Here is a 22,402-nt window from a genome sequence, read left to right as displayed (position 1 = left end):
TGCCCAGGTCAAGGGATCAGGTAACTGAGGGATTCAGATGGTATCTATAGGGGATTAGGGAACATGGGGTTATTATCAACTTCATATTATAGTGGGCAGCCTTTTTCCAAATTTTTTTTTTTTACTAATTAAAAGAAGGGATAATTTTTTTTCATGGAATGGTCTCTACACTACACATATAGGGGTGTAAAATGATCACCGTATCCCTCTTATGTTTGTACACCTTGGGTCTCGGCCAGAGGGTGTTCTCACACAGAAAACACTTGCCCTTAAAAGAATAAAAATAATAACAAAAAGTGAAGATCAAACAAGAATAACAAATGATTCAAAAGGGGGTTGCAACAATAGACCAAAACCAGGATCTGACTGGTCACTTCTGATTCGAATTAGACGATTCGATTACTCAATCCATGTCACTATTCATTCATCGAGCCGGTGGTTAACTTGTAGCAATGAAATGGGCCACAGAACAAGTTGGGGTGAAAATGAAGCCCGGCCAAGCCGGACTGGGCCAAAAGTTGGACTTCGAACTGGAACTGGCATGCGGGTCGTATTTCCGTACTAACCACATTCTTCCTTATTCCCCAATTTAGGATTGCGTTGTTCCAAAGACTTAAAAAAGACAAAGATCCTCGTTGAGCTCCTCACGCTATAAAAGGAGAGAATGTAGCGGAGTCCAACCCCACTATTTGTATCCTTTTCCAAAATTTCTGGATTTCTCTCTCGTATTCTCTCTCCTCCTCTCTGTGAGTCCTCTTTATCTTTGTCGCCATGTCTGCGGAATCAACAACTGCAGTCCAAAGAGCACAAGTAAAAACCCTAATTCACCTTTTCCTTTTCCTCCTTCGCCTTGTTTCTGTACTGATTCTCAATGTTCTTCTTCTTTTTGGTTTGACCAAAATCAAATTTGTTTGATTTTTTATGCTAATCTTCCTATCAGGTTGATCTATTGGACTTTGTAGATTGGAGTAGTATTGAATGTCTCAACTACAACTCTAGTCATTCCCTCGTTAATGCCCTGAAACAGGTAATTTATCGGATATATTGATTCTTTGATATTTTATTTTGTGCTTCTTGTTTCCCTGATTTGTTGTACTTTTGGATTTTGATCAATTTATTGTCTGCTCTTTTTAGGGTTACAGAGAAGACGAGGGTTTGTATCTGGAGAGCGATGCGGATGAACAGCTCTTGATTTATATTCCTTTCACCCAGGTCATTAAGCTGCATTCTATCGTTGTCAAGGGTCCTGAAGAGGAAGGTAATTATAAGGTTCTTCTTTACTTTAAAAGTTTATATATTCTTGCTTCTTCAATTTTTTCTTTGATAATGTTGTTTGTCTCTCGGCTGGAGTAATTAGTATTGATTGACTGTATTTTGATTGTTTGTTCATTTGCTTGCTTTTTCCTTTATTCATATTATGGTGAATTTGCGTTCTTTTCCTTGCATGAAATAATTCTCATCCTTTACTTGCTTTGGTACTATGCTTTCTGTTCAAATAAAATCTTGAAGTGAAATTACCCAAGTGTGAATGTCCAGCGTTGGCAAGAAGTGAGAAACAAACGAGTCCAAAGTCTGAACAAATCTTATATGCATTAGCTCTCTCTTAAATAGTGGATTCTATTTACCTAAAGACTTCAATCGGGATCTTTTTTTTCTTTTTCTTTTGGGGGGTGGGGGTGTGGGGGAATAAAATTTCAGTTTGTTTAGGATAATCTTAAGTGGGAACCTAATTACCACATACACTTTGAAACTCTTAAAATCATTAAATGTAATGTTCTTCTTTACTTTCAATTGACTGAGGGTCAAATCATCAACATGGAGATGCAGATGGATATGCACATTAATTTCTTGGCCTTCCATTTAGACAGCAACTGATCAAATTTTGGTCATTGGTGATTGATACTTGATTCAATTGATAAATCTTGGTTGGTTACTTGGTTTAGTCATTATCTCTTTGAAAAGGTATGAAACTAAGTGTCCTTGTTGTGTAACCTTAGAGAGAAGCAATATTGACTAGTACTTATCCCAACTTTTTGGAGTTGGCCATGCAAATCATTCTTCACCTTCCCTCTCTATTTAAACTTCCTCTTTGCAGGAAATTTTTTATATTTAGTGGGTGCATATGTGCTGTCCTTTCGTCTAAATTCTTTAGTCTTTACAAATAGGTGAACAAAAGATGATTAGTCCCTTTGCTTTTGAAGCTGCCCATAACCTAGAACTAGAAGCATATTGTTGTTAAAACCCTGGCCACTCTAGCTAATAACAGGCTAAACTGCTGTTATATCAAAGCCCAATAGTTTCTTCTGCCGGGTCTGAGAACTATGAACCTCCAACCATGTAAGAGACCACCCACTTCCTTTGGCATTGCAAAAGTTAACCCAAAGAACCAAAAATTTCCAACCACCATAGCAGATTTCTTGTGACCTGCACACATGTAACATGCTTGGAGTGATGGAGCCCATAGAAATCAAATAGTCAAGAGTTAATATATTGTTTAGGGAGAAAACTGTTGAGGGACTTTCTTCACTAATTTTTGTAGTAGGTACAAGATGTAGGTGCAGCTCTAAAGGGAGCTACTTCATTGAAAAATCCCTCATACACTTTCAAACAATAGACTTCGCTCTGAACTTCTACGGTTATCAATTTTGAAGTCGATGTTGTTGTTGATGCCTTGGTATACTTGTTTTGCTCAAGAGATCTGTTTAAGCTGTACTGGAACTGGTGACTACATTTGCAAATACTCATACGAGTGTTTTCTTTGTATGGCTAGGTCCTAAGAATGTGAAACTCTTTGCAAACAAGGAACATATGGGTTTTAGGTAACTTGAAGGATGATTATTCTTATAAACAAAATCTCCGATTGAAATACATGTTTCCGTCATTTATGCATTCTTAATTTCTCCTGGTAACTTCTGCAGTAATGTTTCTGATTTCCCACCTAGTGACACTGCTGTGCTGTCCACAGAAAATCTTGAGGTAAGGATGTTCTGTCCAAATGCCACTGTTAAAGCAGCTGTTCCAGTCGTCAAATGGATTTTTAAAATGAATTTGTTATCATTGTCAACAATTTCTGTTTGATTTTGTAGGGCAAGCCAGTTATCTTAAAGTATGTTAAGTTTCAGAATGTTCGTAGGTAAGTGTGATCTTTCTGTGTTGCCGTATTTTTTCCCAACTATTTCCTTCATGTGGCAATATATTACAGGGAAGTAAATTGATGTAGCTGACATAAATTTGGTTCAGCTTGACAATTTTTATTGAGGACAACCAGTCTGGTGCTGACATCACAAAAGTTCAAAAAATTGTTCTCTATGGAACAACGTAAGTATATTCTTTCTACTATCTTTTTTTTTTTTTCACTGTTTAAGATGTACGTTTTCTTCATCTTTGCATTGATCATGGGTTGTCTTAGATTTTGTTTATTTTAGATCTACATTATAGATAATTTGATTAAAGAATACGAGTTTTTTAAAGAGCTTTGGTGCTGTTGAGCAGTGCCTACGAGATTCGCATCCCACAAATTATTTCTTATCCTCCTTTGTTCTCTTCTTCTCTCTTCTTCCTCCCAAAAAGATCGATCTCCTCTCTTTTCCCTCCCCGTCTATTGATATGATTTCTTCTCTTAACAAAGCAGTTGCTTATTTTATCTCAAATCTGATTATAGATGTGATCATTGGATCTGCTTGCATCTGAGATCCATAATCTAGATTTTCAGATTGCATTATTTTCTTTCTTCCGCCACCCTCTTGGGTAATAGAGAAAGGTAAACCATTTCATTGGTTTCTATATAGAACACCATGCAATGGTAGTCCCCCTTGCAATAACATCAAACCGTTAATTTATTCAGTCACAATAGTGACACCATTAGCTAGTTCAAGGGTTCTTTAGTTATTACTTAGAGACCCTAGGTATCACAGTATCTTCAAGCTTCAATACACTCTCATTTATCTTTAAATTATTAAGTAGCTCTCCACATATCTAAATATATGGCTGCACCAATCGCTTCTTAACAGCCTTAGGTTCAGCCACTGTTTTAGTAGTCCTTCCCAACTACTCTTTGTATGCTGCAATGGAGACTCATCTTACATCTCTGAATTTCTTTGCTGCTCCCACTGTTATCACTCTCGGTGAGTATTATTAGCTAAGCCATCCATATTTACTATGTTTAGCCGTTCTTTAATTAGTTAATGCTTTAGATGAATAGTTTGAGATGTGCTAACTGCCAAACATTGGGCTATTATTCATGCCAAGTTTAGGTTCTTGCATGTTAATCTTTTATTTGTAAAGCAGATCTGGTTTTTCTCTTTCCAAATTTGCAAGCAAATGAGGTTAATATGAAATGTTAGATGACTATTCCTCCTTTGCTTGATCTGTAGGTGGTAGGTTGTATTGTTTGTTATGAACTTGAAATGAGATGACACAGTTAGGTATTTGGCCATATGGTCCAAAACTTTGGGCTTGTCCTTCAGTTGAATGTAAGGTGTTCATGGTTTCTTGGGTTTTTCCATGTAAAAAGTATGCGGTTGATGCTATACCCCCAGACCCCAATGGTTAAGATTGGCACCCCGTGAGTTGTGAGGATATGCCCAAGAGCAAGAAGCCAAATTGAAGCTTTTAGTATTGGAACATTGGATCTTAATGGGTAAGAGTCTAGAATTGAGATGTTATGAGGATAAGGATTAGCATAGCTTGTATACAAGAGACTAGATGGAAGGGAAAAAAAAAGGCTAAGGAGTTGGATGACCCTAAACTTTGGTATTAAGGGGATGAAAGTAATAGAAGTGGAGTGGACATAGTAGTGGATAAAGATTTAAAGAATTGATGTGGCGGGTGCTAAAAGACTTGGTGATAAGATTATTATATCCATCAAGCTTGTGTTGGAGAAAGAGGTTGTCAATATAATTGGCGCTTATGGCACTCTCATGCAGGATTGGATGAATATGGTAAGTTACAATTTTGGGAATACATGGATGGATTAGTGCAAGCTTTTAGTTTAAGAGAAAAGATTATTATATAGGGTAATTTAAATAGACTTTGTGGGAAAGATCATAGAGGTTTTGAAGGTGTACATGGAGGATATGGTTTTAAAGAGAGGAATGAGGAAGGGTTTTATTTCTAAATTTTGCTATGACTTACAATTACTTTGAAAAGAGAGGAGCATTTAGTTACCCTTCAAGAGTGGGCATCATAGTAGCAAATAGATTTCTTTCTAATTAGAAGTTCAAATAGGTTGTTATGCAAGGATTGTAAGGTTATACCAAGGGAGAGGCTAGCAACATAACATAGATTAGTGGTCATGGGTGTGTCTTATTACGCCAATTGGTAAGAAAAATGAGCTTATTTGCCCTAGGATAAGTTGGTGGAACTTAAAAAGAGACATTTTGAAATCTGGTGAAGTGGTCAAACAAGGAAACGCCATTCTTCCAGGGAATCGGAAGGATAACGTCATTCCTCCATGGAGACTTAGTGGTAGATGATGAGGTTCAAGGATCCATTAAGACTAAGAAAGTTAATTTTAAGACATGACAAATGACTAAGAATGTAGAGGTTTTTAAAAAGGTATAAATTTTTTGAAAATGAAGATAAGAAGATTGTGGGAAAAAACAAGGGCAAAGAAATATGAAAATTTTTATAACAATCTGAACAAAAACATATAAAATGAGGGAAAAGGAATAGATGAGATTTCGACCATATTGGATGTATTAAAAGCGAAGATGGTAAAGTAATATAAGGGATGAGGAGACTAAGGAGATGAAAATATTATTTCTACAACCTACTAAATGGAGACATTCCGAGTAATAGTGGCCTAAAAGACTGCATTACCCATCAATACACCACATGTTATAGATATATATATATATATATATATATATGAAAAGTTAAGGTGCCTAACGTAAAAGAAGCTTTAAGAAGGATGAAAGTAGACAAGTTACTAGTTCCAAATGGGGTCCCAATGGAAGTGTGGAAGTGCTTAGGAATATGTGGTTCATCTTAGCTAACCAAATTGTTTAATAAGATTATAAGCCTTGGGTTTGATTATATATGTGTTGGGCCTTTAGTCCAATGCGTTCTCATTGTAATAAGTCATTTTTAATGGGCCTACATTATGGGTAAGAGGTAGGAATACTGGATTTACTTTATTAGTTTATTTTGAGTGTTTTACTTCATCAAGTAATTGTTTTTTTCTTGGTTGTCAAGGATAGGTAATGTAAGATCGAATCACAAGTGATCCAATCCTAGGTAGGATCTTTAGTAAATTCAGTAAAAATCAGATAGTATGACAGATAGTATGAACAAAATAAAAAGAAGAGAATGAAGGGAAGAATAGGGTTAGGGGAATAGGTTGGGTTGAGTATATCACTTTCCCTAGGGCATCTCACCTAAGCTGTCTCTTACAACACTGCATCTGACAGTTTTCTAGCACAGTTTTTTTTTTTTTTTCCATTCAATCAAATTGGTGTTCAATGTTGTAGCCCCTCACAAACTTATATAGAAGAGTCAAAACTGACTCAAACACTAAAAATGAGAGGCCTAACCCAATTCTTAACTAATTGGAAAACATAAACTGACTAGGAAACTGAAATAACAAAGGAAATAGACTCAAAATAGGACTCTAACTAAACGAAGGAATTAAATCCCGTTTCTTACTTTCTACCCATATTTTAGGCCCATTAAAGTGGCCCATTACAAAGAAAACCAATGGGATCAAAGGCCCAACACATACATAACCCAACCTAAGGCTTATTTGCAATAAAATAAGTTCATTTAGTGAATTATCTGCATCAATAGGGACCTTAGGGTAGAGTCTTGTATGAATAGAGCCCCTATGCCTACATTGGATAGAGTTTTAATCACGTGGGACGCATGTTCTAACTAGTTAAGATAGAGTTTAGTTATGAGAGACATCTATTCCTTCCATGGATAGAGTTTCCTATTTTTTTTTCTATTTCAAGCACACTTTCCTTTCCTATTACAGGTACACTTTTAGTTTCTCTCTCTCTCTCTATATATATATATATTGATGTAAGAGTCAGAGCTCCATATGGTTTTGCTATTGAATAAAATTAGCTTTTGCTACCTCTATGTTCCATGGGATTCGAATGCTCTGTTGTGGGATGCTAAGGATGGTTGATGAGATGTCGGCCTAGTTCCAAATGGGATGCTTGGTTCATATCTTTCTTCATTCCTCCATTCTTTTAGTCTATCCATCACTGATTCAGGTTAGTTTTTTGTGGGTTTCTGTTTCATTTATTCTTTATGTTTTAGTTGCTGAAAATTTGTGTTTCTCATTGTCTACATAAAAGGGTGCACCCAGTGCATGAGACTCCCACCACTGTTGGGTCTGGGAGGGTCATAATGTACGCAACCTTACCCCTTCTTCGTGGAGAGGCTGTTTCCTGACTTGAACCTGCGATCACTAGGTCACAATGGAGCAATCTTAGCATTGCGCTGAGGTCCACCCTCTAGGGTTTCTCATTGTTTACATCTCAGTTCTTAAATCAAACTACAGATTTTCATTTTAAACCATCCTACGGTTTCAGAATCTGATTTTAATCATGGTTTGATAGGGTCCTATTGCTACTCAAATTCCTGGAATTCTCAGAACTGGTTTCTATTTCTGTCCTTTCTGGTTTCTTGTTCTAGCTTGATAGTTACTAATGCTTACTTTTGGGTTGCTGATTGATCATCATTTAAATACTGTTTTGGTTTCTGAGATATATGCATTGATTTGGAAACCCTAATCAAGAGTCCTACCCTCAGTAGGATTCCTCTGTATATCCAGATCAACCATTGGATTTGAGTCATCTTTTGAGGGATTGTTCCCTGCTATATACTGACCTTTGATCCGAATATTCCCTGAATCTGAACTTTTGATCATTAGTTATCATATTTTTGTTGAATCTGATCTTTTCTCTTCGCTGCGATTCTGGTTTTCAGCGGAGTTTTTGAACCTAATCCTTGGGCTTTTAGAAACCATTAGTTAAACTAAGGTTCTTTTTTATATAATTTCTATTTGTATTTATGACTATTTATGGAAAATCATTAATGATAATTTATGGACCTTAAATGAATAATTTGTTTGGTTACTATTAGAAATAATAATAGATTATATAATGAGAAATATGTTTGGTATGCTTAGGTGCAGAATATATTTTATAACCCTGAAATTTTTCTTGAAGATATTACTTTCTAGGAAATCCATCTATAGTATATTTGAACAACGGGGCCCACACCCCAGATTGGGACCTACTCCAAAGTACACAAAGTGGGTGTCCTGCTGGTTGGCCAAAGGATCAAATAGTTATATGAAGAGTGGCAGTGTGGGCCGCACGTCTCATTATTGGAGAGATTGTGTGAAGGAATCCCCACTCCAGCGCCGTGGGGATCTGTTTCCATGAAAAATAAAAAGATGTAAACTGCATCAATAATATTCTTTGATAAAACCATACCTTACATGTACATGAAAAATAGAAGATACACAACAGATACATTTTACGTCATCAATCCTAATAAGGTTCTCCTACCCAACATTTTAAGAATCGGAATCAGATTGGTCGAATCAGCAGTAACCAAACCTGATTCTAGGGTTTTTGGGACCGATTCTGATTCGATCTGGATCGGAATGGTAGGGACTGATTTGATCCCCGATTTTGAGTTTAAAGTCCTTGCACCTACCACAGTTGTAATATTCACTACCTCATCATCGTCATTCGTCTTTATCGTTACCTCTGTCTTCACATTCATCATCAAACTCTCCTCTCTTTGCTTTTTCAAAAAGCTAATTTGATGTCGCTCGCTTTCAAATAAAGTTGTGTATAGCTACATTGGCAATCACAATCAAAGCTCATCTTCGAACCATATGAAGGCATCATCTTCAAAACTGGGAAGCACTTCTTCAAAACGCCAAATGATCACTCAATAACGATTCTTAAAGGTGACTATGAAAAGTTAAATAGCTCCTCTTAGGAACTAACGAGATCATCCACTGATCAGAGCTGCTCTCTTTTAATGGCATCCAATGAAATTCTGACTGCAATAAGAAAGGTCCTCCTTGGAAAACAAAGGGCTTGAGGGCTCAGCTAATAGATGATTACTGATAATACATTCGTTGAATGCAAGTTATTTACAGTTCATTGTGTTATATTATCCAAATCAAGGGGCATTTGAATAGTTCCAATGGTCCCCAAGCTGCCATCATCTTCAAGTGAGCTGCTTTTCCATCGATAACTTCCAAGAGGGCTTCTGCCATATTCAAATAAGAAACACTCCTCTGTTTTTACTCCATAGAATCCTATCCAAACCTCTCTCTCTCTCTCTCAGAGCTTCATCAGGGATATAGAACACTCTTCTCTCCATGTGTCTGAGCAATGGAACCCAAATTCTCAACCTTTTTCATCATAATCTTCCTCCTATCCCACAACATCAGCATCTCCTACTGTGCTTTCCCACACACTGGAATCATTGCCACCAGACATCTCCCTTATAAAATCACCTTCACCTTCACCTTCAAGACCCAAAAGACCTTCACCATCCCCATCTCTTCCTTCACTGGCTTCATCTGTTCGTTCAAAAATTGACCCCAAACAGTTACAGGTCCTTTGTTCCCTCAGCAACCCAACTGCCAAACAGTTGCAGGCCCTCCATTTCCTCAACATTTCAACTGCCTAAGATCCCTTCTTTTGGCCCTCCCTCCAAAATACCACTCTCTGCGACTCTGGAAAGCCCTTCAGGCACCTCATCTCGCTTCCGCTTGTCAAATTTTCCGACAACGTTGAAATGTCCATCATTGCCTTGAAATCCCCAAGCACATTGCAAGATCTTGAGTTACTCAACTGTCCAATCCCATCTATTCACTTCCTAGTGTGCTTTCCCTGAAGCCTGAAACGAACCCAACAGATGATGCTTTCCTTGAAACCTGAAACCTGAATAGAAGAGTTCGAGAGCAGGATTTTAAGCATCAGACCGTATCGTTTCGACTAATATGTATCGGTATTGGTAATGGTATTGGTCAGTGTTGATAGAATACAGTCCTATATGAAATATATAAACTTTTTTAAATGTTTGTATCAACTGATACAATCCGATACAGGTAAGATATGCATCCCTCAAACCTGGAAAACAGAATAGCTTTGCGAAATTGAGAGCAACCGATGGAGTTGGAAACTTGTTTTTTTCTTTAGCATGAGTTAAAGGAAATCATCTGAGGGTTGTTTTTTATTTATTTTTTTTATTTTTTTAAATGACTATTATTCACAATTTCAACATGTTTTGGGGATTTACAATGTTCAAATAATGGATCGAAAATAGATTTGTTTGAAAAGCAGTAAAGTTGCAAATCTCTTTTTTTGTTTTGTCTTTGTTTTTGTTTTTGTTTTTGTTCTTTTGTTTGTTTGTTTGTTTTGGGTTATGCATCACTAGATTATATATATTTATATATATATATATATATCTGCATCACTATATTGCATAATAAGGTGTATTGTGCTTCAAAACCATATTTTATATGCATCATAAACATGTCCATGCATTTCTTGAGAGAGAGTACAAGGCGGGTCGCTGGCAGAAAAAGGATGGTTGTCAGATGAAGGATTTATAAGAACTTCTGAAATTACCTACCTATCATTGGTTTTGAGCTGCCACAGCATGTGCTTATTTAAAGTTAGGTTATAAACCAAAATAAATAGTTTGTGGCCACGAATAGAAAACAGCTCCTCAGCTATTTATGATTTGTAATTTATTTGATTTATATTTATGAGAAATAAAGGCCAGAAGTTTGGCATGGCGGTAAGGTTGCTCCATTGTAACCTAGTAGTTGCGGGTTCGAGTCAGGAAACAGCCTCTCCAGAGTACACCCTTTAGAAATAAGGGCCAGAAATTATACCAAACACCTGCAAAAATAGAAATGTGTCAGATAAATAGAAATATAAACTATACCAAGGAGAGCCTAAAATGATATTGGTATTGGTATTTTTAGACAGAGAAGATCAGATCTTGGTAGTTTGGGGTGGAATTTCAGATTGAATGGATCTGCAGGTTCTGAAACGGGGTGAGCAGGTAGCCGTTGGTCTGTAACTTGAAATGTATATTGATTCTCATTAAGTCTGAACTTTAAGGATCTAACTACATGTAAAATTAAACCTTTACTTGTTGAACATGATGCTAGTCCTGTGGGGTGGAAACCCATACCTGGTGAATTTCTCCTTATGCTGGGCTTTACTCAAGTGCCTGTGAGCTTCTTGTACTTTTGTAAGGCAAGGATTCTGTGCTCCTTAATCCTTACACTTGATGGGACAATTGGCACAACTTTGACGGGAGATTCTGTTTCTTATGGATGTGGCATGGAGATTCTGATATTTTTGTGGTTCGTATGTGTTTCTGGTATGATAGAAGTTTCCCTGAAGTTTTACATGTTTGGTCTTCAACTTTGCTTTGTTAAGGCTGAAAGAACATATGGAATAGCATGTTGGTTGTGGGGATGGCCTTTTGGTCTGAAGATTAGAAGGTTGAATAAAGCTATGTGGAGTTGTTTCTGTTTGAGATTCATCAGCTAGCCCTCTCTTATCTTGCGATGCCATCAAAACTTGATGTTGATGAGGGTTCTACATATTGGTTAGAGGAGACTTGCATTCTTTTTGTCAGGGAAATTAAGAGGATAATTTTTGGTATAGGAAGTTCTCAGATTAAAGGAATGGACATAACTGTAGTTCTTTTAACTCATGCCACATGTTTGATTGTCACTGGTTCTGAGAAGGGTTGAGCTCTCCCTGAGATTTCATTCCAGTATTTTTCCGGTTTGCATTTTATTAAAATGCTTAGCAAACTGAATAGCAAGAAAATAGTAGACCCGTTCAGGTGATTGTCTCACCCCCCCCCCCACCTCCCCTTCTGATTGATACAACACTTTGGAAATAGTTTTTGCAAGTTTGCCTTTGAGAGAATATAAAAATATTTGAAAAATTTTCAGATTGCCTAAAAATAGGTTTCAGTTTACTAGATCATCCTCCCATCTTTTGCTTTACTAAATTACCCAAATTAAAGGTGTGTATTACTAAAATGCCCAAAACTGTCCTCTCTATGGCAGCCCCACCTATGTAAAAAATTGACATTTTTATCCCTAACCAATGTCCGTAAGTGTTAATCACGTGAGCACGGGTGTGGCAGACAATCATATCAAGTCTGAGGGAGGAAGGGCAGCTGTAACATGTGGCACACAATTGTCAAGGCGTTGCCTTGGTGTCCTGGAGCCGTTGTTGCGTAGGCGTCCGCCTTGGTGGTGTTGCCTTGTGTCAAAGCTCCCTCCAACACCTTGGTCACCTAGACACCATGACAACAACCATTGGTACGCATGATTAACAATTGTTTTGGACACTTTTACTACAATTGTTGGGGATAAAAATGTCAAATCCATATGCAGGTGAGGGTACACACTATGGTAGGGTGTTTCAATAGTACATATATATTGGGTAATTTTGTCAAAGAAAATATTGGGTGGGTAACTTTGGGTAATAATAGTACATATATATTGGGTAATTTGGTCAAAAGAAAAAATTGGGTTGGTAACTTTGGGTGATAATAGTACATATATATTGGATAATTTGGTGAAAAGAAAAAAATATATAAATTATTTGAAAAGGAGGAGAGGTAGACACATTAACTCATCATTAGTGTCATCATGACTTTTATCATATTATGTTTTTCTCTTCTTTCGTTGCATTGAAAAAACACAAAACACACGCAATGTTGGGAAGGTAAGAAGAAAAGAAAACATAATAGGACAAAAGTAATGATGACAATAATGATTAGTTTATGTGTCTATCTCATCATGTTTAGGGAAATTCAAATTTTTTCTTTTCTTCCAAATAGGCCTTAAATATGTTGTTAATTCACTTCTGGGTGGACTGTTATGTCCATACCTCGCATAAAGACCATCCATGGCTGCTGAGAAATTCTATTTGTAATGCTGGATTTGGATATATGCCTTTGATTTGATCTGTAAAAGTCTGGTGTAGCAGCAGTAATTATTCTAACAAGGTACTATTCTCCCCCCTCCCTCTTCTGCTCGGATGCATCTTTTTATGTTGATATATGTGGTGACGGATCCTCTTCCATAAATGTGCATTATATGGTGTAAGCATAAAAAGCCATTATGACTTTATCATGGCGTCATTTTTCTGATCCTGATACTGTCCAACTTGTTGACTGTAATATCATGAGTTGCAATGGATCAGGGATTGAGATGAGATATTGTAGATATGTAATTGATTGGAACTTTGTATATGAGTAAAGAGTAATGATATGATCTGAATCTGTTCCAATTATGGTCACAAACTGCGTTGACTGCTTATCTTCTTGTTTTGTGCTTGTCTGGTAAGATTGTGGATTAGTGGATTTGCACATATTTATGAAAGGGACTTCCATAGATGTAAAACCCATGTTCTAATGTGACGCAGGGTTGAAACAACGGACATGAAAGGGTTGAAGAAGATCGACGAACATGGTCACTGAGAGAATGGACAAGTGGAAGAGAAAATTGAACTTTCAGTTGTTATCAGAGCAGAGGGGAACACTGCATCCTCTTTCTCTCTCTCTCTCTCTCTTGTAGTTCTCTTGAATTCTTGATACTAATATATGAATTTTTGATTTATCTTAATTTTAGAAGGCCTGAAGAGGTCGTCTTTTATCTGAAGAAAATGGGAAAAACAAAACACGATATTTATGGTCTCCCTCTCTCTTTCCTTTTGGTCGAGTTGGTTTCTCAGTGTTATGTTTGTATAGCAGCCTTGTGGTCTTGTCCTTCAGAGAATCATAATCAGTGTTGTGAAGATCTGTTCCTTTACAAAGTTATGATCACCTTTCTATCGGCGGCTTAAGTATTGTTGCACACTGGCAATAGTCTTTGTCTATGACTATATATGACGCCATTTGAAACTTTTGATGGAGGGGCAGATCTGGGATTTCACCTGAGAGTCAAAGAATCCGGCTTTCATTTTCTCTTTCCTTCTATTCGAATTTTGTGCTTTCTGCTTTCTACCCTTTGCTTTCTTATTATATGAAAAAAGAAAAGAAAAAAAAGACTCCTTAACTTCTTTGAAGCTTTCTCGTTGCTCCCGCTGGCTTGCTTGTTGCTGGTGGTGCTCTTTACTTGGGACTGTGAGAGAGGCTTTCGTGCAGGTTGGCTTTGCTTGCTACTTTCGATCATGGAGAGAGAATTAATTTTGTATTTCCGTTCTTGTCCCTTTACGGGAATTTGACGATGCTGTCTTCTTTTAGATGGGTACGTTATAGAAGTGGGGGGGGGGGGGGACGTTTGAACTCGAGTGAAGACCTCACTGGGGGCTACACCCACCACAACTTCACCAACTGTGCTAAGCAGTAGCCAACCATGTTGGTTTGATGTTCTCGGGCAAGTGATTCACTACTTTCACTACTACTATGATGCATGGGTCCTAGCATGGTATGTAAACTTGGGGTTAGATTAGAATGATCCCGATCAATTGGTACAACCCAAGGGTAAAAAGGTAATAAAAAAAAGGAGTAAATTTGTCCGATCAAAGGGCAATTTGGATCGTTATCGATGGGGACTGATCCCTGTCAAAGAATTGATACCATAAACCATGCGTCCTGGTAGTCGTTTTCTTGCTTCTTTGGTGCTTCCGGGAATTGAATCTCCCTGGGTTAGTTGAATGAGTGATGATGTAGTAATGAAAGTGGGCTTGCCATTTTTACTGAATTGACATTTGAGTAGCCAAATTGTTTCTCAAAGTCTTAAATCTCGGCAGGAAGTATCATTACATACAAAGTAACTTGTTATCTTTAGGTGAAACAACTTGCATACTACGACATGCTTGTTTCTCATGGTGAAGGAATGGGGGAAGCAATCAGATCCTCTAAAGTCACTTCAAAGAATACTTTGTGAAACAAGGGGGAAGGGGATGTGGAATCCACTGAACCTATAGTTGTCCCTCTATTTTGTTTCACCAATGCTTTCAAGTGACTAGACATGAGCTATTTATACATATTCTCACTTTGATTATTTGGTGTTGAATGCAATCTCTAGTGGTGCTAAGTGCTAACAATCAAATAATCCGTTGAAATTCCCTCACTTAGAATCCCAATTTGGCCGGGAGCTGAGAAAGTTGGTTTTCATGTTCTTAGGAGGAGAGGAGTCCTGTGGTTGTTGACATAAGATTATAGTGGAAGAGCATTAACCCACCAATCTTGGAGGTGGGAAGTGGCTAACGATATTATTACTTGGTTTGAATCTTTTTTTTTTTTTTTTTTAGCTATGAGATCACACTCTGACCCCTAAGCTATATGGAGAGGAATCTTATCCGAGGCAAAGGGGGAAAGCATCAATGAGTCAGGGAGTCATTGCTGCCACTCTTTTGTGATGTAAGCTTAAGCTTGATATGTATTACACATTGTCCCACCCTGAGATGGTAACTAACCTATGGGAGACAATTCCCCATCACTCACGTTGTGCTGAACTGATATGTTGTAGAGAAGATGTGGTTCTAAGGAAATGCTTAATACAATTGGGGCAATTGGTGAAGTGGGTACCCCAAATTCATCACTGCTTCTTGACTTCAGATGGTGTGGTAGTTAGCTATGCTCCCATCTGTGATTAATGTTTGCCCGTCTTCTACAGGCAGTGAGGCCACTGTTTTAAAAATTGGGATTGAATTGTCAATTTAGATCGATGTTCGCTGAGGCTGATCTCAATTCTGATCAATCCACATATGGAAACTAGGGTTTAAAGCTCATTGGGATTGATCCTGACTGATGCTTCATTGATTCTGATCAAAATTTGGATATTGATTCTGAGTTTTTAATCCTTGATAGAGGGTAGTTTTTGATGATTAATGTTTTGTACTGTTTGGTTTGATGTATGGGCGGTGTCCATAGAATTTTTTGTCAAGTTCACATGAAGTAATTTTGGAAATCATCTCTCTTAATTTTTTTCCGCAAATTGATAGCGATGAATATATTAGGATTGAATGAAATTTTTATAAACAATGACACGAGAGGAAGAGAATTTATAATCCTATTTGCAATTATTAGTGAAGATGCCCTTATTTTACCATTATTATCATTTTTTTTTATCATGAATATGTTTCAATTTTCTGTAGTAATTTAGGGTTATTGTGGTACAAAACAAAGAGGATGATAAGAAATTAAATGTGGGAGGGGACAAAGGGACATATAACATGAAGCAGGGAAGAATGGGATTAAAAGATAAGGGAGTGTTTGGTATGGTAGGGTACTAAGTAGTAAAGGGTAGGGTCAATCATAGGCTCATAGATGAGCTATGAAAAGAGAGAAGAGGTGGGATTTTTATGTGTCTGTATTATATTAGAGGTCTTAAAAAGTGGAGTTCGTATCGGCATTAATGATGATAGTGAGATACTTCTGCCCCACCAAACCCCATCCCCTTCCTTCTCCATACCCTTTATTTATTTTACATGTCTCAGACTCTTCTCACATGCCCATAAAAATTCAGAAATGAACCTTTATAGTTTATTCTGATATTCTTAGTGGTACTAGGCCCAAACATTACAGCCAATCATGTATATATATATATATATATATATATGAAGGAACCCTTGATCAGTTGCCGACACAGTATTTTTGCCCCCCCCCCCTTCTCTCTCTCTCTCTTTTAAAGCACTCCTGGGGTAATGGTGACTGAAAAATCAAAGAATTTTCATTTTTCTTTCTTGCCAACCAAACATACACAAGCTTTCAAAAGAGCCCATGATTTCTTTATACTCTCTCTTTATTATTGCATCAACATCAAATTACTGGCATCAGCTCTTCAGAAAAAAAAAAAAAAAAAAATTGGGATAAAGAATCTTAAATTTGGTGTCTGTAGAGAGAGAAAGAGAGAGCTATGGGGGAAAGGAAAACTAGGCTGTCATTCTTTGTTTATTGAAGTTACAGTTGGAATTTGGGACTCGAAACTATGCTGTAACTCATAGTTAACTCATGTAGATTGGACAGAATGATGAAAAACAAGGCTCTCTTACTTTTTTTTTTCCCCCCTACTCCTTACTTCCTTATTAATAGTTGTAGTACAGTTGCAGTGTTAAATGTTAAAAGAAAGTTTTTGTATGGATACCATGTCTTGTATTCTGTCGGTTACAAAAGTGGGCTTATTTTGATGGAAATGGTAAAGAAGTTGAATGTTTTGAGGTCCAGTTGACTAGGTCAAACACTTGTGTTAGTCATAGTTGTGGGTGGGGCTTTGACAAATCAACTAATTTATGTAAGGATTGGGGGCAACTGTCAGTCATGAAATTTTTTTTCTAGAACTATATGGATATTTCAGTAAATGACCTACATAGGTTTCACTATATATTTGTAATGAGGATTTTTTCTTTGTAAGTAATCTAAGAGAGGTGTAAGAATAAGCGACTATAATCTTTCTCTATTAATAGTTAAGTAAAATCTCATCTCATCATAGACATAGGCTATCTTGTCAAATCATATAAATCTCTGTATTCCATTGATAGTTAAGCAAAATCTCATCTAATCAGAGACATAGGTTATCTTGTCAAACCATGTAAATCTTTGTATTCTATTGATAGTTAAGTAAAATCTCATCTCATCACAGATATAGGTTATCTAGTCAAACCGTGTAAATTTTTGTATTCATGGTGTGATTATTGTTTGTGATTTCTGTTCGTTTTCTGCATCTTTACAACGTTCTGTTTTTACAAACAATTTTACGGATCATGGATAAATATTTCCCTAATGATTAAAATAATATTTTTTTTTTGAAAAATTGTTTCTTGCCCCAATAGTTATACATCACTAAGATATATATATATATATATATATATTTTTCCCCTAAAGCAAAAATATAATTCCACATAAGTTCATTAATAGTGGAATGGGCATTCAAATGTGTTTTGGTCTTTCAGGGCTTTCTACAGCTTTATTCCTTTAAAGCTGCACCAATGTGTCATTTACTGCTGCTACCTCAGTAATCTTTCCATGGCCCAGTGAGGATTTGATGGATGAGAATATACCTAAGGAAGCTCGTGTAAAATGGAAGAGGCATCTCGTTGGTGTCGCGAAGAAGAAACCAAAAACCAAAAGAGAGAGAGAGAGAGAGAGACTCTGTTTTGTGATTTACAAGGCTTTTAAAGTTGACGAAGCTTTTGGTCAAAGCCCACCAGACAAGACGCAATAGATGACGAGAAGATTGAAGAAGGGCCATGGAAAGGAAAAGAAAGGTCACAACAGGAGAAGAGACTAGAGAGAGAGAGAGAGAACAGACCCATTGGGACTGTGGAGATGATCTCAAAAGAGGGAGATGATGACGTATCCCAGGCACGCGTAAGGTGGAAGAAGCACCCCACACATCCCTCTCTCTCCCTCTCTCCCTCTCTCCCTCTCTCCCTCTCTCGTCCAATTCCAAAAGGATGAAGATTGGACATTGGAGACCCACCAATCAGATGAGCACCAGGTACTATCTCTGTCATCAAAAAAAGGGAAAAAGTGTTGGTGGGGGAAGAAGGGGATTAAAGTAATTGGATATAGAGAAGTGAAGGAAAGAAATCAGCCAAAAAGGAAATGGCTAATTCTTGTCAGTAGTTGTAACAGAGAGTGTGACAATAGCATCAGAGCAGAGAAGCAGAGAAGCAGAGAAGCAGAGAAGCAGAGACAGAGCAAGCAATTGGGGAATGCGGCATTGGCTTTCCTCCTTACTCCTTAGTCATTCCTTCCTCCGATAACCGATGTGGGCACTTGATGGTTTTGTCGGGCCAAGACGATGCAGAGACACAGAGAGAGAATCCAGAGAAGAAACATAATTACTCCGCTCACCTTCCAACTTCCGAGTTCCAACCTTCACCTTCTCATCTGTTTGATCCTCTCTGGCTTGCAGGTGTGGACCACCTCCGCCCCAGAATGGATCGGATTTGATCTGACCCAACCACCCAGAGAGAGAGAGACCCAGAGAAAAGAAGAAAATTAAGAAGGAAAGAAAGGTGGACGTGGATCTTGGAGTTTCCTCCTATGTTAGTTCTCTCACTCGGGTTAATTCTATGTGCGTGAGGGTCTATGGGAATACACGAAAAAGCATTTATAGAGATATTATTTTCTATTACATGGAGAACATGCCAACATTTGGCCCCCTACGTGATTGGGCGCAAAGGCCACACTGCGCCAAAGAAACTATCCTCGTCTAAAAACATAGAAGAAGGAAAGACATTTGGTTGTGTGGCCATTGTACCAACACATGGGTCAGGCATTGTGGGGAATGCATGCCTAGGCATTCGAACTCTTCGACCAAAGGGGCAGGGAGGTCTTTTTATGGTATCCTATGTCGAAGTGTAGAGGATGCAACTGGGTAACGTTCTAATCAATGCTGATTCCAACAAAATTGCAATCCCTCGCCTTATTTCTAATAGTAATTTAATGCAGGGTAAAAAGGGAGGGGGTTTCAAATAGGACTTGCATCAAAGGAATTTGATGAAAACCCCTTTTTACCCTTGCATTAAAAGACGACAACAAATTATTCATATATCTAAATAAATGAAGGGCAAGAGTTTGCTCCCTGGACGCATAGTTGATGCAAAAGGCATCAACATAGATAAGATTTATTTTTATAAGAACAAAGTGATAATTTTAGGCATTCTTATGTCTTAGCACAGGCTCCACATAAGGAGACATTTTTTTTTTTGGTCATAAACAAATTAAGAAATTTGATTGAAGCTAAAATTTAGACTATCAATTTACATTTGAAGCCATGGAGGCATGAGTGACTTTTGGACCACTTCTACATTTTATGATATTATTGGTTCTATTATTTCTTGCTTTATTGCTATTATCTTTGCTTTTGTGTTAAATGTGAGATATATTGATTTGTATGCTCCCTACAAGATTTTTTAGAAGTCGGGCCACAGAATCACTAATAGACAGATGGGTCTTGATTAATTTTACTCATGCATTTTACTTTACAGTATTTCGTTGTCAGAACCCAAAATTAGTTTCACAAAATAGGCAAAGCTAGGCTGCTATTTTGGGATTGTTAATGGCAAACAAAGACTAAACTGCTAAATGGGTTGATAGCATAGTGGAAGGAAGTTCTTGTTCCATCATTGTTTCAGTCAGTTGATTGTAGAATTGAATCGGCGTGCTTCATTATCATTCTTTAATTATGTAGAAACGTTGTTTGCCGTACAGTGACTTTAACCTTAGGGTTACGATCACTATCATGTAACATAATTTTTTATCATAAGTAAACAAATAAATAAATTGATAGCATATGTATATCTCTGAGGTACAATCACTACATTTTCTGACCTTTTAATTTTTTGTTAATGAATAAAATTTATTAATTTTAAAATTTATGGCACTTTTTAGAAGAAAGATAGTTTTTCGTGGTCCAAGTTGGAAAGAGAATTTCTTTTTCCATCAAGATGTACAGTCGTAATTGGCTTCTTGCGATGGGAGTCTCATCATCAAATGTCATCATGGGTTAAGATACATTCTCTCTTCACCAAGGTCAACAAAAACTTGGTTATTAAAAAGGCAAATGTAAGTATATTGCTACCTAACTCATTAAAGAGGTTTATCCATATGGCCCTGAGAGTTGCCACGTGCTATTTAGTTGGATTTCAATTTCTTGTGTCGTCTTCTTCATATCAGTCCCAAGCAAGGATTTAGTTATTGATGTTAGTTTATACCAATATCGATATGAGACTAATTCTGATTAGATAAGATCAGCCAATTTTTGTGTTACAAAAAAAAAAATAATAATAATAATTCATAAAATAAAACAAGATCAATACCTAAAACCATGGTCCCAAATAATGTGGGGTGCTTCAGGGCAAAAGCATTAAATCACATAGTTCTATCAATAGGTCAATCTTGATCGACATTTATAAACACTTAAAAGAAAAAAAATTGATACATGATCCAACTATGATAGAATTTGAAGTTGAAACTTCATGGATAACCAATTAATATGTCATCCATCAAGAGTTAAAGTTGTCACACGAATACTCCATTAAATTGACGATAAATAATAAATGATTAAGACAATCAATAGATGATTAATTATTTCATTGAGATAGGCCATATAATTTGGTATGTAAATGATTAATTAAAGAAGTAAATATGTATCCAACAATCGAATAAACTAGATTAGACATCCACATTACACAAAAATGGTAGTTCCACATCTTTGGGGTTATGAGCTCCATTAGCTATTGTAATGTTTTATTTTATTGTTATTATTGGATATGTGTGTTCATCAAATCCTCTTTTAAGTGTGTTAAATAAAGTTAATTTGTATAATCATTTTATGCGGCATGTGTTGTATATCTTAAAATGTCCACAAATTAATTAAGAACAATCTTGGGTATATTATTTATAGAGTTGTCACATTGTATATTTTCAAATTTTGACTCCGAGGTATTAATGTCAATATTTATATTATATGTATGTTGGACATGATATTGTATTTATGTAACAAACCTTTTTCTGTTAGTTATTTTTGTATCCATATTTGCGAGGCCCATTCAATAGGAGTTATACTTTGTGAGCTTTGATGTACCAATGACTAATGCTTATACTAGCTATAACATCAGTAGTATGGATTCACAATGTATATATGTGAAAGAGATGCTCAATATAAAATTCATTTTTTGTCTGGGGAGAATATCTTAAGAGAATTCACTGATAATGATTGAGTGAAATTTTGAGTTTGATGACATTTTTTTAAACTATTAAGAATATTTGAGTTAAAAACTATATTTAAAATATTTTATAAATTTTTATATCCAATCAACGATCGACTCTATATAGGCTATTATGACAGATTTTAATAGTATCACTTTCTATACCCAAAAATCTGTTACACGATATTGGTAAAGTGGAGGGACTTAAATGTAATGAATTCTACCACTCAAGGGTTTACATTCTATTTCCAGTAGTTATTATACTTAGTATTAATTAGTGTTATTTACTAAATAAATAATACAAAATATGGTAGACGAGTACGTAGCTAGGGAGGAGAGAAGAACACACTTCATAGCTGCCCACGCTTTTAGGGTTTTCTAATCTCCCAAAGTCATGGTTGATTCTCTCTATCTCCTTCAATTCTTCTCTATCCTCCCCTCTCCCCCCAGGTTCTTAAAACTAAGATTTATAGAAGAATGTTTCATCTGCGTTGATCTTGAGAGTCCATAGCGAGTAGCCAATTTAAGTTGTTGTAAATGTCTTGAAGAACATGTATCCCCGAATTTTAAAGTAACCCTAAATCACTCAAACATGCTTTTTACTTGAACCTGTATTGCACATACCATGTTGTAGGGATATATATATATATATATATATATATATATATATATTTTTTTTTTGTTGAATTCGGGATGGAAATTTTTTATCGACA

At 36.6% G+C, this 22,402-nt stretch overlaps 1 protein-coding gene across 1 annotated transcript; it reads left to right on the top strand.

Annotated features, from left to right (window-relative positions):
* Nucleotides 1-609: 609 nt before the first annotated feature.
* Nucleotides 610-13,719, top strand: LOC122091999 (PITH domain-containing protein At3g04780). Its single transcript, XM_042662274.1, has 8 exons — nucleotides 610-810; nucleotides 941-1,027; nucleotides 1,135-1,258; nucleotides 2,771-2,819; nucleotides 2,919-2,976; nucleotides 3,087-3,133; nucleotides 3,241-3,318; nucleotides 13,449-13,719. Exons 1-8 carry the CDS (start codon nucleotides 772-774, stop codon nucleotides 13,501-13,503), a joined length of 537 nt encoding a protein of 178 aa, XP_042518208.1. The 5' UTR covers nucleotides 610-771; the 3' UTR covers nucleotides 13,504-13,719.
* The last annotated feature ends 8,683 nt before the right edge of the window (nucleotides 13,720-22,402 follow it).

Source organism: Macadamia integrifolia, chromosome 10, assembly GCF_013358625.1.
Source record: "Macadamia integrifolia cultivar HAES 741 chromosome 10, SCU_Mint_v3, whole genome shotgun sequence".
Taxonomy (NCBI): Eukaryota; Viridiplantae; Streptophyta; class Magnoliopsida; order Proteales; family Proteaceae; genus Macadamia; species Macadamia integrifolia.
This window is presented reverse-complemented; position numbering and strand designations above follow the sequence as displayed.

Bases quoted from the DNA above. Each gene is read 5' to 3' on its own strand.
- LOC122091999 (XM_042662274.1), top strand. From the start codon at position 772: ATGTCTGCGGAATCAACAACTGCAGTCCAAAGAGCACAA. The intron at 1,259-2,770 runs GTAATTATAAGG...TTGTATGGCTAG, and splicing joins CAAGGGTCCTGAAGAGGAAG to GTCCTAAGAATGTGAAACTC. The intron at 3,134-3,240 runs GTAAGTGTGATC...AATTTGGTTCAG, and splicing joins AAGTTTCAGAATGTTCGTAG to CTTGACAATTTTTATTGAGG.